This window comes from Rhinichthys klamathensis, unplaced genomic scaffold, assembly GCF_029890125.1.
Source record: "Rhinichthys klamathensis goyatoka isolate OS25496 unplaced genomic scaffold, OSU_Roscu_1.1 h1tg000013l_1, whole genome shotgun sequence".
NCBI lineage: Eukaryota > Metazoa > Chordata > Actinopteri > Cypriniformes > Leuciscidae > Rhinichthys > Rhinichthys klamathensis.
Window position 1 is genome coordinate 1 of NW_026606565.1, and position 18,530 is coordinate 18,530.

Here is an 18,530-nt window from a genome sequence, read left to right on the forward strand (position 1 = left end):
TGTGTGTGTGTGTGTGTGTGTAACAGGAAAGTATCTGAGGTTGAAACGGATTGACTTTCAGTTGCCCTATGACATATATCAACACTGTGAACACAAAAGGTATTTTTTTTATTAGTTTGAAAAACATAAAACATGAATGGTCTGTCATCCTTTGTTAGCCCTTATGTCATTGCTAACCCGTTTGTCTTTATTCTGGAACAGAAAAGGAGGGAATTTTGTCAAACTTCTCTTTCTCGTAATTAGACCTTAATTAGACTAAATCAACAAAAGCCCCATATGACTTGTGCTCTACATTCCAAGCCATTGAATAGCTTTGTTTGAGGAACTTTAAAGGGGTGGTTCAAATAAGTCTCTGTTGTCTCCAGAGTGTGTATGTGACCCCACAGATAAATACCCTACAGATAATTTTTAACAGCATGTTATAATTGTCCCTTTTTGAGGGTCAGTGTTTTGTGTGTGTCCCTTTAAATGCAAATGAGCTACTGCTCCCGGCACAGAGGGCGGAGCTTCAAGAGCTTGTGTGTGTTAGCAGCTTATGTTGCTGATGTGGAGTGAACTATCTTCAATTAGCTTATTCTGCCATGATAATCTATAAAATTGCTCGTGTGGGAACTGTTGTAAGATGCCTACAGAGTGACATTCTATTGCATTTGTGTTACGTACTGTATTGCATGTGAAAAGACGGACAGATGTGCTCGACTACAACAACTCTTCCTCTTCTCAACATGGACTGTGTTCCCGGGGGCGGGGTTTATGTAAATTTTAGGGTTAGTGATGTCACTAACTCGGGAGGAATGTTGTGTAGTCCCTACCAGCCGTTTGTTGTAGTCCTTAAAAAACGATTTCTTTAAAAGCAAATATCTTCCTTTGTTTTGAACTTTGAGCCTTGTAACTTTGCAGATGTTGTTTATGCTTCAAACAGCAGCATTACACACTAACTAAAGTTAGAAAAGTGAAATCATAATCAACCACCCCTTTAAGTCATTATTTGCTGAAAATCCTTTACTGTAGGTCTCAAATCTTATTCACACATATGCACATTAAAAATTGTGCCTCACAATTGGTAACAAGACACATGAGAACCAATGATGCCATGGATCATTGGTTCTTAAGGGTTTCGCATGACATTAGGATGAGTAAATGATGAAAATTTACATTTTTGAGTCAACTATCCTTTTAAATATTGTCTATATTTAAACATACTATAATTGTGATGCAATCTCTGTTCCAATACAGCGTTCTAAAAAGTCGAAGACCCCACGGAAGACAGCCCCATCCAGTGAGTAGGCTTACCTGCTAATTTGTGTGTGTCGTTGTTTGTGTATGTAGGTGTAAGGAGGCTTTAATTTACTCTGCAGAATAACTAAACATTTTCAGTTTCCGCTCACAACTTTGATCTGTATGGATGCCCATTTGTACCACATAAGAAAAAAAATATCATGCTGTGGTAAATCATAATTATGAAATGAAAATTATGACATACAAAGTAAAAAGTCAAATTTATGACTTATCAAGTCATTAATACGAGATTATGAAAAATTATGACGTCAAAATTTGAAATTAGTAGTTAAGTCATTATACAGTCAAAATTATGACAAAAAAATAACTTTTATGGAATAAAAATGATTATGGCATAAAAATACAATATTCTGACTGTCATCGTAATGACAAAAACTCTAAATCAAAAGTCAAAATTATGAGAAAATTTGTATTCCATTATTATGACTTTTTATCTCATAATCTTTTATCTTTTGTTATAATTTTAACATATACTGTATCTCAGAATTTTCACTTGTCAGAATTCAAAATCTTTTATGTGCTTTATACATATTTTTCATATCATAATATCAACTTTTTGTCAAATTATGACAAAAAATTGTTTGTCAATTTTGACTTTTTATCTCTTTTTGACTTTTTTTTATTTGATGTTATAATCATGACTCGGTATCTCATTAATGCACCTTTTATTTCATAATTATGACTTAGTATCTCATAATTTGTACTTTTTATGTCATGATTATGATTAACAAAAGTATGGGTTGTTATGGGTTGTTTTTTCTTATGTGGTGGAAATGGGCTTCCATAGTTCCCTTTCGTTGTCACTCCGAGTTCCGTCGGATGACGACGAATGGGGGTTTCGCTTAGAAAGCCTATCGACTTCGAGTATACAAAACGAGCCAATGGCAAACAAATGCCATGGGTCTGCGGAATTTGCATGGCGCAACTCCGCCCCACCTCGTGGGGATAAAAGGAGAAAGCCGGCAATATGCAGATATGTTTTTGCTTCGGAGCCAAGATGTTCTCTTCACTCCTGCAGTCTATTCTCTGACTATCTTCGAGAATCTTCAAGACGAGCAGCTTCCAGTCGGTGTTGGTGTGATGGCGTGTTCCAGCGAGTTTCACATTCCTGCCTGCTGATCTGAACAGCTGTGTGCTTCTCCCTGGGCGCTTCAGCACTGCTGCAAGCTTTTCTCACACAAAAAGAGCGTGCACGCGGCACGTCTTTTTAAAGACGATCTGCCCGTGCATTTCTGAGTGCGGTAGTCTGATAGATTCAGCTGATGGGCACGAGCGCTGTTTTGACGTGTTTGGGCTTCAGTCACGTTCGAACAGCGCTCGCGGATGCGTCACGTTCTCTAAAGGGAACATGACCATCGCAATGTAACGGTCAAGACTCAATGAGCTCAACTGAGTGAGAGTCCCCTCATCCACACCCCGATCTATTTTCTCCACGTGAGAGAATACTTTGGCTGGTGGCCAGGGTGACCTGAGATAGCCGGTGTGGAACTAAACCGCCGATTAATATCCGTGGTCCACACCCCTCTCTTTAACATTGCAACCCGCGCGGTTCTGAATGAGTTAGCTGGTCAGAGCCGCGTCCAGAGGACGCCGGCGGGCCGGCATCTCATTCAGTTCCCCGGCTGATGAAATCATGTCTATCGCCGCGTCACAAGGTGAGCTGGAGTCCTTTGGAAGTGAGGGCTCGTCTATGTTGCCACTCTCGGGTGTGCAACATAGCGAGTCTGATCCAGAGTTGACAGCTATGCTTCCCGGGCCGCCGCGAGTATCGGGCATGTGTGGATTACTCTGCCATGTCTCGAGCACTCAAGGCTGATGATTGGTTTTGGGGAGGCGAACCCAAAATCCTTTCTACCCGGATGTGCATGAAGAGGTTATGAGATCGTGAGAGTCTCCTTTGACTTTCGCGACTGCTCAGCAGCCTCTTCCACCTTCTCTGCCCTCGAGAGGCCGCGGCCATGGGTACACTGGGGTTCCCCCCGTGGAGTGTTCTGTGGCAGCACGTCTGTGCCCCCACAGCGCCTCCACCTGGCGTGGCGACCCTAAGCACCCCTCCAATGCCTGTAGGTTTTTTGTCTACTCCGGTGGCAAAGACCTATAGAGCAGCGGACAGGCTGCCGTCTCACTGCATGTTATTGCCATCCTTCGGGGTGCTCAATGACATGCACGAGGGTAGGGCTGATTCAGGGCTCATCTAAGAGACTGCCTGCCGCCACCGACCTCGCTCTACGAGTGACGAAGGTGACCGCACGCTCCCTGGGTCAGGTGATGTCCACTTGTGTGGTCAGACATTTCTGGGTTAACCTGGTTGATATGCGCGAGGCTGAGCGAACCCGCTTCCTCAACTCCCCCATATCCCAGGCTGGCCCTTCGGCGGCGCGGCCGAGGACTCTGCCTAACAGTTCTCGGCCGCCCAGAAGCAGACTGAGGCTACCAAACACGTTCTGACCCCGCGGCCAGCTGCTGCCGCCGGCTCAGACGCCTCAGTCAGCTTGCCGCCGAACGCGCCCTCCTGCGACTTTCGCCCCCTCCCGCCCGGCCCCAGCAGCTCCGGGCCGCGCCGTGGAGGTGGTCGCAGGAAAGCGCCCCAGCCCGTACCAGCCCCGCAGCCTGCCAAATGCCGGGCAAAGCGGCGCTCCCGTAACGGGCAGCTCAGAGATGGGTTGCAGTTCTCCAGGAGGTGGTTGCAGGGCCACTCCTTTCCCCGGTGGAGGGCCGGGGGAGAACCTCTTTTTCCAGAGAGCTGACTTCCCATCTCTAAGCACACAGAGTTCTCGGACGACACGGTGAAGGACGCCTACTTTCATGTCTCCATCCTCCCTCGACACAGACCGTTCCTGCGGTTTGCTTTCGAGGGGCAGGCATATCAGTACGCGGTTCTCCCATTCGGGCTAGCCCTGTCTCCTCGCGTCTTCACGAAGGTCGTCGAGGCAGCCCTTGTTCCCCTCCGGGAACACGGGGTTCGCATTCTGAATTACCTCGACGACTGGCTAATTCTAGCTCACTCTCGAGATCAGCTTGGCGAACACAGGGACTTGGTGCTCCGCCATGTAGCCCGTCTGGGCCTTCGGGTCAACTGGGAGAAGAGCAAACTTTGCCCCTGCAGAGGATCTCTTTTCTCGGTATGGAGATTGACTCGGTCGCCATGTCCGCGCAGCTTACGAGTGAGCGCCCGCAGTCACTGCTGACTTGCCTGAAACAGTTCGAGGGCAAGAGTGCGGTTCCACTGAAACTTTTTCAGAGGCTCCTGGGGCATATGGCATCTGTAGCCGCGGCAACGCCGCTCGGATTGCTTCATATGAGACCGCTTCAGCTCTGGCTTCGCGACCGAGTCCCGAGGTGGGCATGGCAACACGGCACCCTCCGAGTACCAGTTACTCCGACCTGCCGTCAGACCTTCACCCCGTGGTCGAACCTCAGTTTTCTACGGGCCGGAGTGCCCCTGGAACGAGCTTCCCGGCATATTGTTGTAACGACAGATGCCTCTACCTCGGGCTGGGGTGCCATGTGCAATGGACGTGCTGCCGCGGGCTCCTGGACAGGACCCCACCGCCTATGGCACGTCAATTGCTTCGAGTTGCTGGCTGTACCGCTCGCCCTGCGCCGCTTCCGAGCCGTGCTCAGGGACCAGCATGTACTAGTCCGTTCAGACAATACCGCGACCGTAGCGTACATCATCCGTCAAGGTGGTCTGCGCTCCCGCCGTATGTCGCAACTCGCCCGCCACCTCCTCTTATGGAGTCAGAAGCATCTGAGGTCGCTTCGTGCCATTTATATCCCGGAGCCCTGAACTGGGCAGCCGACGAGCTCTCACGGCTTCAGCCCCTCCCGGGAGATTGGCGACTCCATCCCCAGTCGGTTCAGCTGATTTGGGACCAGTTCGGGGACGCACAGATAGATCTGTTTGCCTCTCACGACTCGACCCATTGCGCCCTGTATTATTCCCTGACCGAGGGCACGCTCGGCACGGATGCACTGGCGCACAGCTGGCCGCAGGGCCGCAAATATGCGTTTCCCCCAGTGAGCCTTCTTGCGCAATTCCTGCGCAAAGGTCAGGGAGGACGAGGAGCAGGTCACTCTGGTCGCGCCGTACTGGCCCACCCGGACCTGGTTCTCCGAACTCATACTCCTCGCGACAGCACCTCCTTGGCCCATACCTCTGAGGAAGGACTTACTTTCTCAGGGACGGGGCACCCTATGGCACCCTCGTCCCGATCTTTGGAACCTCCATGTGTGGCTCCTGGACGGGACGAGGCAGGTTTGAGTACCCTACCACCAGCGGTGGTGGCTACCATCACTTCCGCTAGAGCGTCGTCCACGAGACACGTCTACGCGTTGAAGTGGAACCTCTTCGTCAACTGGTGCTCTTCTCACCGAGAAGACCCCCGGAGATGTTCGATCAACGTCGTGCTTTCCTTCCTTCAAGAGGGGTTGGAGCGAAGGCTGTCTCCCTCCACCCTCAAGGTCTATGTCGCCGCTATTGCCGCACAGCATGATCTTATAGAAGGTAAGTCGGTGGGGAAGCATGACCTGATCGTCAGGTTCCTGAGAGGAGCGAGGAGACTGAATCCTCCTCGCCCTCCTCTCGTACCCTCTTGGGACCTCGCAGTGGTCTTAACCGCCCTGCGTAGTGCTCCCCTTGAGCCTTTACAGTCAGTCGAGCTTAACTTCCTGTCAATGAAGACGGCGCTTCTGACTGCATTGGCCTCCATCAAGAGGGTAGGGGACCTGCACGCATTCTCCGTTGACGAAGCGTGCCTGGAATTCGGGCCGGCGTACTCTCACGTGATCCTGAGACCCCGGCCTGGATATGTGCCCAAGGTTCCTACCACTCCCTTCCGGGACCAGGTGGTGAACCTGCAAGCGCTGCCCCCGGAGGAGGCAGACCCAGCCTTGGCACTGCTCTGTCCAGTACGTGCTCTTCGCATCTATGTAGACAGAACGCAGTGTTTCAGGACCTCAGACCAGCTCTTTGTCTGTTATGGTGGGAAGCTGAAGGGAAAGGCTCTCTCCAAGCAAAGGTTGTCTCACTGGATAGTGGACGCCATTGCTTTGGCATACCAGCAGCAAGGTCGACCGTGCCCCCTTGGTGTGACTGCCCACTCCACCCGGAGTGTGGCATCCTCTTGGGCTCTAGCGCATGGCGCCTCGCTAACAGACATCTGCAGAGCTGCAGGCTGGGCGACACCTAACACATTCGCCAGATTCTACAATCTCTGAGTGGAGCCAGTGTCCTCTCATGTACTCGCTTCAACCAGCTAGTACCGGACCCGCTCAGGTGTCTTCGCTTGCTCGCCATTCCACTCTACGGACTGGATACGTGCGATATTCTCCTCAGGTGAGCTTCTCCGAAAGCCCTGAGTTCCTCCAGCACTCCTGACGTCGGCGCCAGTGTCTCTTGCCTGCGCGTCGGCTAGATGCCTCCCGTGTGCATGGTACCTCCCGGAGCTGCCCCCACATGTGTATTCCCACTGTAAGCCTCTCTGAGCATGTGTCTTTCCCTTGGCAAGCCACCTTGCCACCCCTGGGGTTGAAATATTCCACCTGCGGCTGGATACCCCAGTGATTCCCCATATGCATCCCTCGGGTCATATGTGTATTTCTAAGTCCCCCCCTCTGGGTTGGCAGTAATTGCATACTTCCCTAAGACCTGGGATATGCTCCCCAGTGTACCTTGGTATTCCTGTGTTAAATAGGAGTCCTTCGTCCGTGCTAGTCTCACGACAGGGATCTCAGATTTGGACTGCACTGGAAGACAGCTGGGAAGGTGGCGTGATTAGACTGGTATCCCCATTCGTCGTCATCCGACGGAACTCGGAGTGACAACGAAAGGAAACGTCTCGGTTACGGATGTAACCCTCGTTCCCTGAGTAGGGAACGGAGACGTTCCGTCTGCCTGCCACTTCCGCTGTACCGCTGGAACAGCCGAGTTCAGTCTTGGCTCCTCAGCGAAGAAACATATCTGCATATTGCCGGCTTTCTCCTTTTATCCCCACGAGGTGGGGCGGAGTTGCGCCATGCAAATTCCGCAGACCCATGGCATTTGTTTGCCATTGGCTCGTTTTGTATACTCGAAGTCGATAGGCTTTCTAAGCGAAACCCCCATTCGTCGTCATCCGACGGAACGTCTCCGTTCCCTACTCAGGGAACGAGGGTTACATCCGTAACCAAAACGTTCTGTAACACTGCAAACACAAACAACCAATCAACAAACAACCGCCACTTGGCCAATCAAATTTGAAGACTGTCACTGACTACTGTGTAATATTATATTTAAAGGGGTGGTATAATGCCCCTTTTCACAAGATGTAAAATAAGTCTTTGATGTCCCCAGAGTGTGTATGTGAAGTTTTAGCTCAAAATACCCCACAGTAGAGATGCGCGGTTGGCGGTTACAGCCGCGGACTCCGCGGATAAACCGCGGATCGGGCGGATGACGGGACGAAAAACAATATTTTAATTAATTTCGGGCGGGTGGCGGGCGGTTGAACCAATCAAATGAAAAAATATACATTGTTAAATATTGTTATCTGACTATATACCTACATAAAAAAAAAAAAAAAAAAATCGAGCACACTTTGAAATAGTCAAATTTTCATCAGCTAGTCGAGTCTATGCAGAGACTGCTTGTTGTTATCAGAGATGGCAACGCCGGCGAAGGAGGTAGCTACGTGACAAATTCAAAAAAAGGAGAATTAAAAACAAAGGAAATAGAAGGTCAGAAAAGTGTTGCCTGGAATAAGTTGTGCGCTCTCTTGATATGCGCCCGTTCGATATTGTTTCTGGTAAAGGATTCCACCAAGTGGCCCAGACGTTGATTGACATTGGAGCTAAGTTGGGTGCTGTTGACGCTGGACGAGCCTGTTCTGAAGACTCCCGTTAATTTTGAATGCACGGGAAGAGAGCGGATAGCGCGTCTTTTTCAGGCACAGTGCAATTCATTTTATACCATCAACCTAACAATCATATAATAAACTAGAGCCTCGATATTAAAGAAACGCCGAAGTCACTCCTAGGCTTTTTCGTTGGTGTGCCATCAGCTATGTCTACAAAAGACAGATGAAATCTAATATTAATATTTGATCCATTTCGGCATACACAGCCTAATATTTTATAATGAAAAATAGCCTACACAATCAAGATAGACTATTTACTTTTTAGCCTATTTATTAAATCCAGGAAATTGGTTAATGAAACATGGATTAAAATGAAGATACAATTAATACAAAACGAAATTCGCTTTAAAGAAAGGCATTGTGCTTTTTTGAGGCCTCTGTGAAAGTTTGAAAGTCTTTTAGTGCCGCTTTCTGAGTGTTCACGTCCGTAATGGAGAACTGTCACGTATTGGTGCCCCATACAATAGCAGCATGTTGAAATTATGTGCCAAAATGCGTTTTCTATTAGGCTACAATGGAAATATTGTACAGTAGCCTATCAGATAAGGTCAGGTTTGCCGAAGTGCGTTTAATTTAGGCTATTTATTTATTTTTGTCCCTGCGCGCCGATCGGAGACGGAGTTCACTGCTGATATTCTGAGAGCTTTCTAGTCTCGCGGCTGTCATCAGCAGTGCCTTGTATCGCCCAATCAGCGGATGGCGGGCGGGTGCGGTTTTGAAAATTGGTCAAAAACGTTGGTGCGGATGGATGGCGGACGGATGATGAGTTTTGTGATGCGGTTGTGGATGAAATAATAGCCCATCCGCGCATCTCTACCCCACAGATACTTTTATATAGCATGTTAAAATTGTCACTTTTTGAGGGTGAGCAAAAACGCACCGTTTTTGTGTCTGTCCCTTTAAATACAAATGAGCTGCTGCTACCGGCACAAAGGGCGGAGCTTCAACAGCTCATTCTTAGCAGCTTCGGTTACCTCACACAGACATGCACTGAAAATTTCACAAACCTTTAGCCTTTTATGTTCAAACCGGAGTCAGACAAAGATGGAGAGACTCAAGAAGAAGTGACAACATGTAGAATGCAACAGGACATTTCTGAATGGTTAGTTGATGAATTTATGTAGCTTATGTGTAGTTATCTTCTAGTCATTGATTAGCATATTTTGTCATGATAATATATAAATCGCGTTCCCGGGGGCGGGGTTCATGTAAATTTTAGGTTTTGTGATGTCACTAACCTGGGAGGAAGCTTGTGTAGTCCCTACCAGCTGTTTTTTGTAGTCCTTAAAAATCGATTTCTTTAAAAGAAAATATCTCCCTTTGCTTTGAACTTTGAGCGTTGTAACTTTGCAGATGTTGTTTATGCTCAAACAGCAACATTACACACTAACTAAAGTTAGAAAGTGAAATCATAATCAACCACCCCTTTAAAATGGCTTTGTTCTCTGAATTAAGTCTGTAGAATCAGTGAATATTGTGTAAACATTTTCTTCTTTGTCTTTTTGAGATGGGTCTTTTGATGTAAAATCTCACACTCAGACCGAAGACAGTTTCTGTAAACCTCATAAGCACAGTGTGACTCGTGACTGCGTTTCTGACAGCCTTAATAGGTAAAGAAACACACACATACACAAGCACATTCGCAGGCAAAACATCTATTGTTAAATTTAAAGTGGAGTGAATTTCTTTTAGGCTGTTTTTTACACTTGGTTTCAATTTGTTTGTCTAAACCTTTTTTCTTAATCATAGAAATGTCAGCTGTAGACCAACTACAGAAGACGTTGGAGAAGAAATCAGTGAAACAGACACAGATAATAAGCTTCCCAATCAATCTGACCCATTCGAACTGCAGGTATATTCAGATTTCACTCCTCCATTACTCCTGTTCCATTACATCATGCCTGAATGTGACTTCATCATTGTGAATTAGTTTAAAGTGCATGGTCAGTTGGGTCACATTGCGAATGACTTTATTTGCAGGAGAAAGGCAATGATGCTGAAAATGTCCCCTCCCCTCTCCTGATGATGCCCTTGTCTTATGAGGAGAGGCAAGAACACACAGTGATAACAAATAACAAGATTTCTACCCTTTCCTCACATTCCTTTTTTATGTTTTATGGATCGTTTTTATGCTCTCCTCTTACTTGCACACTCACATTTCTCATTGTCTTGTACTTCTTACGTTTGTTCATACATCTGTGATTGCTCTTATTCCCCTGATAGGAGTTTCGTCTTGGAACATGGCATTTTTCTGGTGAGAAACTATGAAAAAATGAGAGACAGACAGGCATTGCTCCTGAGGGAGGAGGTGACAGAGCGAGAGAATGAAAACAAAGAAGATGGAGGGAGCAGCCAAAGTCAGAAAGGGGATCTGGAAGACTCCAGCACTAAGTCAGGTCCAGCAGTGTGTGTATAGCTGTAAAGTGTGTGTGTGTGTGTGTGTGTGTGCGTGCGTGCGTGCGTGTGCGTGTTGTCAAATTGTTCTCAGCTGTTAAAGGGGTATATTGCCTAAAAATATTCTGTCATCATTTATTTACATTCTATGACCATTTTCCATCCACTTTGACTCTTATCTTAATTATGCAGGCTGTTGTGCCTTTAAGACTGTCATCTTCGCATGAGAAATGACACAGTGTTTTGATGTGCTTTTACTCACAAGCTGCAGGTTGGCTGTCAAGTCCAACATAGTTCCCTCTTGTGAAAAAGAAGTGTGCTTAACTGTATTGAATGTGCACTTGTGGTGTACTTTGTACCTTAAAAGTATATGTTTAAAAAAATGTATTTGCAGATAATATAATATCAAAGAAATAAAAGGCAAAGAAATAAAAACTGAAATTTTACACAAACTGTTATCAGGTATCAGAGACTTTCTTTAAAAAAGTATCTAGAAGAAAAAAGTATCTATTCAGATTTTTCCTTAATATGGGCCAAGTTTCTGAATACCAAATAGATAAAACTTGGCGTCATGTCGATTCGTACAGGGTTTTCCCGCTGGATGGGCGTCATGAGTTTTCATATGTATTTGGTTTGTGTTCGAATGTATTTGAGTTGTGGAAGTATGAAAGCCATTTTAGTGTAATTTCAACAATTGTCACTTTTTTAAGTTTTGAATGTAGTACGAAATTGATCCCTCAAGAGATGACTCTAATATTCCAAGTGTGTAGCTGAAGTGAATTGGTTTGCCAGCAAACCTCACCTTGACCGTAGCAGCGTATGTACTGGTGCTACACTTACATTAAGTGGGACACTCTGTTTCTAGCGCTTTTTTTGACCGGAGGCAGTTTCTTGATGAAGAACATGGCATCAGCTATTCCTCCTCCTCCTTCATGCTCTGTGGGCCGTAGCTCTGGACCAGCTCCCAAAACCACCTCAATTCTATTTCCACTCCGCATTAGTCAAAAGGGCAGAAGAGGACATGTGGTTAACGGCTAGCGCAACTGGCACGTACAGGCTACCGTGTCCCGTTGAGTTCATGGAAAAAGTGTATTTAAGTGCATTCCGATTATTGCACTTAAAATAAAGATGACAGACTGTGAGAGTCTTCGGATTGCAGTCCATTACTGAATGTGCATTGAATAGTATGTGCACGTTTTTCAAGTGTGCTGTGTATCATGTATATGTGTAATAATAAGACTATATTCTGTATGTGTAAGAGGATGTGTGTTCTGCACATTACAGGCCAGCACCTCACTCACTCGAGCACACAGTCTGAAAACAGACTCGGCGGCGAGGGAGATGAGGAGGGGAGAAGTGTACGGAGCAGAAACCTCACGCAAACACTCCAGGGGATCTATGACGTCATTGTCAGTCACAAGGGTACGTCTGCTGATTTTATTAATAGAGACGTGTCGCAAAAGCCTGAGACAGAGGCTCAGTGTGAAGACCAGCACAGCTGATCACTCTTTCTGTCATTTGTGTTTTTTAGGGTCATCTGGACAGTCCCTCGCCGCACCTCTGCTGAACCTGTGCTCCAGAAAGAGGTTTGTGTGTGTGTGCTTTTCCACTCGCCAGTGTTGTTTGCTCAGCGACTCTCTGGTGTTCTCTTCACAGTCTCCAGATGATTAGAGATTCAGGGAATCTGAGAGTTGAATCCTCTTTGCACTGACAGCTACAGTAGATTACAGAATGCTCTTAAAGCGTTGGTGTGGTGATGATAGATATTAAAGGGGTCACCGGATGCCCATTTTCCACAAGTTGCTATGATTCTTTAGGGTCTTCATGTAAATTTTGTAACACACTTTGGTTACAATTCCTCAATGGTTGTGTAAAACAACACCCTTTTTACATCCTCAAAGACAGCTCTGTTCACTGCGACCCGTTTCGGTGCATATCTCTTTAAATGATAATGAGCAACTACTCACCCCACCCCTCTCTTCCGTGGGGGGTGTCGACACAAGACACATAAAGTGCTGCCTTGGCGAGTAGGAGGTCTCTGCGGAACAAAAGTGGGTGTTTCTAAATTTGTGGGTGTTTTCACACTGGTGGGTGTTTATAAATGATGCCCTTCTCCCGACCCCACCCCTAAGACCTACCCACACTGTGACGTGGGCAAATCAGGTAACGCGGTTGAAAACGCCCCTCTGTTTATGGCCTCGCCCCCTGATCTGGTAACTCCTATTACCGTCTGCAGAGACCTCTATTTGGCCTTGGCAGACAGTATACAAATGGCTAAGGGCGGAAATATGCTAATACGGGACAGTCTGTCAGTGGTCATGGGCGGAGCATGAGCAATATGACATCATATTGCTCAGAAAATCCAAACGGCTTTGGTTATTGAGAGTGTTTAGACTTTTTGAGGATTAAAAAAAAGGAGTGAATGGATTTTATTCATTGTATGTTGGTTGTGTCCACACACTGCAAAGACATTTATATGCAAACACCATATAAAAGTGAATTTTGCATCCGATGACCCCCTTTAAAGGAGCATTGCGGAAGTTCTGAAATTTCTTACCGTTACTGACACCAGTGGCCGTTAGAGAAACTGCAGCCAGTCTCATGCTCGTTCTCGGTGCACATGCTCGCACGCTCGTTGGCCGCACTAGATAAGGCTTTTTTTTTTCTTTTTTTTTTACTTACGAGGAGTTTCCGTGGGTATCTGGATTGTGCTGGAGGCTGGTCGCTTCTTTCCGTCCGCAGAGTCCATTTGAAACACTACTGCTAGCGATTTGCCGCTGCTTACTAATGGCTGCCGTACAGATGTAAGCCCAAGTAGACGAGAAAGCGCATGACGTCACATTTTGTGAATTTTCACACCAATTCGGACCCGACTCCTCCACAGACAATTGAGCCTACAGGCTGATAGAGGCAACCGTGGCCGACAGTCAATGTGTCATTCTTTCTATTACATTATGGTTGGCTCATAAATGTACAAATGAAGACTCTTATCTTAAAGATTTTTTTAGTAAAAACCTACACATAGCCCCTTTAAGGATGTCAATTGGAAGTAATTTCTATAATTTAAATAAATTCATTCATGTTAATGTCGCAAAAATGTCTGTGTCAGTCTCTTGACGCTGTTCACATAGTAAACACTGTACAGCGCATCCGGGTTCTGGCAACCAAACACACAGCAATGAACTTTGATTTGCTCCTTGCTATTGCTAGTCGGAGACAGTACACGGTACACTACTGCGCAAAAGTTTGGGGTCGCTACGAAAGTCTTACGATCACCAAGTCTGCATTTATTTGATCAAAAATACAGTAAAAACAGTAATATTGTGACATATTATAACAATTTAAAATTAGCTTTTTACTTTTTAAAATGCTTTTTGCATTTTTTTCAAGATTCTTTGATGGATAGAAAGTTCAAAAGAACAGCATTTATTTGAAATATACATATTTTGTAACATTGTAAATGTCTTTAAGTGTCACTTTTGATCAATGCTTCCTTGCTGCATGAAAGACTTTCTTTCTAAAATCTTACAGACTCTCCAAACTTTTGAATGGTAGAGTATGTATAATTTGTCGGTAGGGGATGTTCTCACTCTACAGAGCATTTTATCGGACAACAGTTTGTATAGTACAACATATAGTACAACATTTCAGTCAGTACACTAGAATATAGATGGCCTCAAAGCTACTAGACAAGGCCTAAAATCACAAACCTCCCATTTTGATTTCATGGGCTTTTTTTATATTTGTTGGGGGGAAATTAATTTAATTTGTGTGTGTCTCTTCCAGATCAGGCTCGGCTCCTGTTGATCTTAGTATGTTGCAGAGGCAGCTCCTCTCAGGCCACTATGAGAGTCTGGACACCTTTCATTCAGACATGCTGAAGGTGTTCCATTGCGCTGAGGTCAGTTTCACACAGTATTGATGGACTCACACTGTTTAATGTTGTTCTGCACCTGTCATGGGTCTGCCTAGGTCATACCTCATACTGACCATCAAACAAAATGCTGAATAGATTAGATTTTTATGGCCACACATCCTGAGTATTTTCCTTGCAACGTTACCATAGAACAGCACCATGAATTTACTCGAGTGACAGTCCCTCTGGAGCATCCTGAGCTTCAGTGTCTTATGCCTGACTGGTTTGGCAAGCACATGCTGATTAAAGACCCAATATCTGCAGATTGGAGCCAAGCCTAAAATCTGCTTCAGCATAATGTTCAGAAATGCACTGGTAATATCTCATCCTCTCATTATGTTTTGAATCCTTTCAGAAATACTACGGTTGCGAGTCCTCAGTGGGTCGTAACGTGAGGCAGCTGAGGGAAGTGTACCATAGTGCTCATCGGGAGGCCTTAACTCAGATCGGCAGTTTCCTGTGAGTGACAAAAAACACATCAGCAGCCTCTATCAGGGCATTGCTGTGACCAATCCCAGAGGCATGATGGGCCTTCCAGAAGGCAGATAATGCTCTCCGATACCAAAGACCTGCTGTATATTGCACTCACAGATGCACTGTACAGGTAAAAGGTTTGCCATTTATACACAAACACACACAGACTGTACTAACGTGCACACAAGTCCCAATTCACACAACTCTGCTATGAAAAAAAAAGAATTAATTTAGAGAAATGACATCATTTATAAACATCACTAATGGAGATGCACAATATATTGGTACCATATTGGTAATCATCCGACATTAGAGGGGTTTTTAAGTTAACAGTCAAAGTTAGATATACAGTATATTGGACAATATTTCATTGTGTATGCTCATATCTCATCTTTTTGCATTTAGATTACCTTTGTTGTCATTTATCAGCCAATTTTAAATTTAAAACACTTATAATTTAGTAACATTATTAAATGTAATTTTAAGTAAATCTTAAAATGAATATTCATTTTCATACTGAATATTATAATGCTGTGAATTCACCTGTAGCTTTTAATACAGTTTAGAAACTCTGATTTTATTTTTTTATATTTAAAAAAATATATATATTATTTCAGATTTAAATATTATAGTTTGTAGTGTTCATCAGCTAGTAATAGCCATTTATTAGTTTTCAATATTTTAGTTTTTTTAATTAGTTTATAGTAATAAAATAATATTTAGCTTTAAATAGTATACAATTGTAATGTTATAAAGTTATTAGTTATTAGCCATTTACTAGTTTTTAATATTTTATTTTAATTAATAATTATAAAATTAAAACATTTTTATTGTATTTGATTTAAGTAATCTAGAATTTTATCAGTTAGCTATTTATCAATTAATAATCATTATCCATTTATTAGTTCAATATTTTATTTTTAATTAAATTATAATCATAAAAAATAAAACATAATTTATTTATTTATTTTGATTTAAATATTATACATTTTATATTATACATTTTAATGTTTTTTCAGTTATCGCCCAGAACATGAATATATCTATTGGCTTATCAAATCAACCAGAATTTAATGTCAGCACATCCCATTACTGCAATAAATTATTTTCTAGCGGTATTTTTTTTGTCTTACATTTCAGTAAAAATATCTAAATATTATAACAGAGCAGTTAAAACAAGAAAAGAAATGAAGGCTTGTTTACGTAGAAGGTCTCTTTTACTTCCCCTAATGACAATTTTGTGTTTCTTTCCCTGGTTTGGCTAACCAAACCATTTGCTATTGGAAAAGTACAGTAACACAAGCTAATATTTTCAGTCGGGCTCTAGAGGTGAAGCACTAACTATAACAGCCTTAAGGCCACCGCATGGATCAAAGCCTTTTATTTCTCCGCACTTCAAGGGTCCTTTAATAATTCCCATTTCACTTGATTTATATTTGCTTGTAAGGTGCTCTCGCTCTTACTATTTCTCTCATTCTTTGTCCTCTGCAGGTTAAGACAGCACTCCTGGAAATGCCATTTGTGAGCATGGACACGGCTGATGCTTGACAACATGATTAGTCGAAAGCCCCTCAGCCTTTCTTTCTCTCAGGGAAAAGAAAGTCAAGCGAAGAAACAGGAGACATGATTAAACAAATCAACATCTGAGACCCCAGATCCTTTCATATACCCGAACAACATGCAATTCTTTTGTTTTGAACAGCATTCTGAACATAAACATGTTGAACGGGATGCCGGAAACCATGCAAACAACAAGTCGTGGTGCTGTTTGGGTGGAAGGAATGAACACACACAGGCTGTTTTAAATCATTCAACACACTACATCAGCATACCTACAAGATGCTGACTACATACGTACAGCTGACTGAACAGTTTTGAAGGATGTGAGCAGAATTGTGGCCTACAGCCTTTTTAGAGTTTTATGTTGGAGTTATAACTATAAAGTAAGCAATAATGCATGAAAGGTTTAATAACACAGCCTTAATGTAAGCAAATGTGTATGTTTATAGTCATTTTAGAAAAAAAACTATTATTTTAAAGGGAATTTACTACCACTTTGTGCAGAGCTGTCTTGTGCTAGTGATGTTTTGTAATATATTGATTTGAGTCAGTAATCTTTATAGCTTCGAGACTCTGAAATGTTTTATATCGTTGTATATTGTAAATAATGTATATTTAGCAAAATGATGTTTTAGTATGGTTCAAGAAACTCTATTTACAGTCTTAAATTGTTGTGGGTAAATAATCTCTATCTTTAATAATATTTTTATAGATAGTTTTCCGATGATGTCTCGATGCATGTGTCATTTGGAACAAGACATTCAATGCCTGTAAAATATCAGATTTTCATAGTCTTCTTTATGCATGACATACTTTATATTGTTTAATGTATAATCGCTGTGTATGCAACAAAGTATATGGTTATGCTGAACTAAGAAATTCGTTGTTAGAAGCTCATTAAGCAGCTTAAAGCAGAACAAATGAATTAAACCAGCTACATTAGTTAACTAATTAAAGTGAGTCAATATTTGAACCATTGTGCTTTCAGATTTAATAGGTTTTATTGTTTATAGATAATAGTGCTTGAAGAAAGTTGTAACCAATTACTCTACAGAGACTAATAAACCCATAGGCAGAGCTGCAGATCTATTTTTATCTTTTGATTTGTCCATAAACGTATTAGTGCTTCATAAGCCAAATTTTATTTCATCCCTGTAGCTTTGTCTGTACAATTAAATGTGTCAGTGGACCTACATTAGCTAATTGTATCATATGATTCATTAAATTTCATCTCTTTATGGTATTAACAGTATACTCAAATTTGTTTTCAAGGCAAAAGCAGGTCACAATGTAAAATTGTTTAACTGAACTCCTGAGTAGGTGGAAAATTGTAGATAAAGTTTCTTTCCAGGTCTCTTTTTACATAGTGGACTTGATTTCATCCCTCTAGTTATATAACGGGATAAGAATAGATTCTGGTGTGACTGATTTTCACATAGGCTACATTCATTACCGTATAATGTGAAAAGGGTCGTCACAAACGAGATTGAAAGAGAAGATGCGGAATATTATGACTAATTGTGTTTGAAGTGTTGGAATTATTAAATAAATAGATTTTATACCTGCTAGCTGTATTAGCTGTTATTTCATTTGATAGCGGTGTCAGGATTGTGTTTAGAAGGGAAATGGCACTCTCTCCTGGTAATAATATTAACTCTGAGATACTAATATAATAGATGCAGATTTGAAACTGCATTGAAACTTAGACTAAATCAAATGTTAAAATAACCTTATTGAATGAAAAGAATAGTCCAATGGCATTTTGATAAAAAAATCCTTGTTTTCCTATAGGTCTAGGCTACATGCAAAATGTAGTGTTGTGAATAAATAGCAAATGGCAAAAAAGTTAGTGAACTTGTCTACAAAGGAGCCAGCAGGGTCACTGAAGAGCATACTTGAAAATCAAGAATAAATAATAAATAAACATCATGTGTAAAAACATTTCGTATTAATTAGCCTATATATATGTATATGAATCAATCTACGTGTAT

General features: G+C 43.1%; 1 protein-coding gene across 1 annotated transcript; it reads left to right on the top strand.

The window, feature by feature from the left end:
- Window positions 1-1,225: 1,225 nt before the first annotated feature.
- Window positions 1,226-16,647, top strand: LOC130103943 (histone-lysine N-methyltransferase ASH1L-like). The gene is made up of 10 exons (XM_056270298.1): window positions 1,226-1,279; window positions 9,703-9,805; window positions 9,945-10,047; window positions 10,176-10,243; window positions 10,419-10,591; window positions 11,874-12,011; window positions 12,121-12,175; window positions 14,376-14,490; window positions 14,861-15,109; window positions 16,471-16,647. Exons 4-9 carry the CDS (start codon window positions 10,218-10,220, stop codon window positions 14,966-14,968), a joined length of 615 nt encoding a protein of 204 aa, XP_056126273.1. The 5' UTR covers window positions 1,226-1,279; window positions 9,703-9,805; window positions 9,945-10,047; window positions 10,176-10,217; the 3' UTR covers window positions 14,969-15,109; window positions 16,471-16,647.
- The last annotated feature ends 1,883 nt before the right edge of the window (window positions 16,648-18,530 follow it).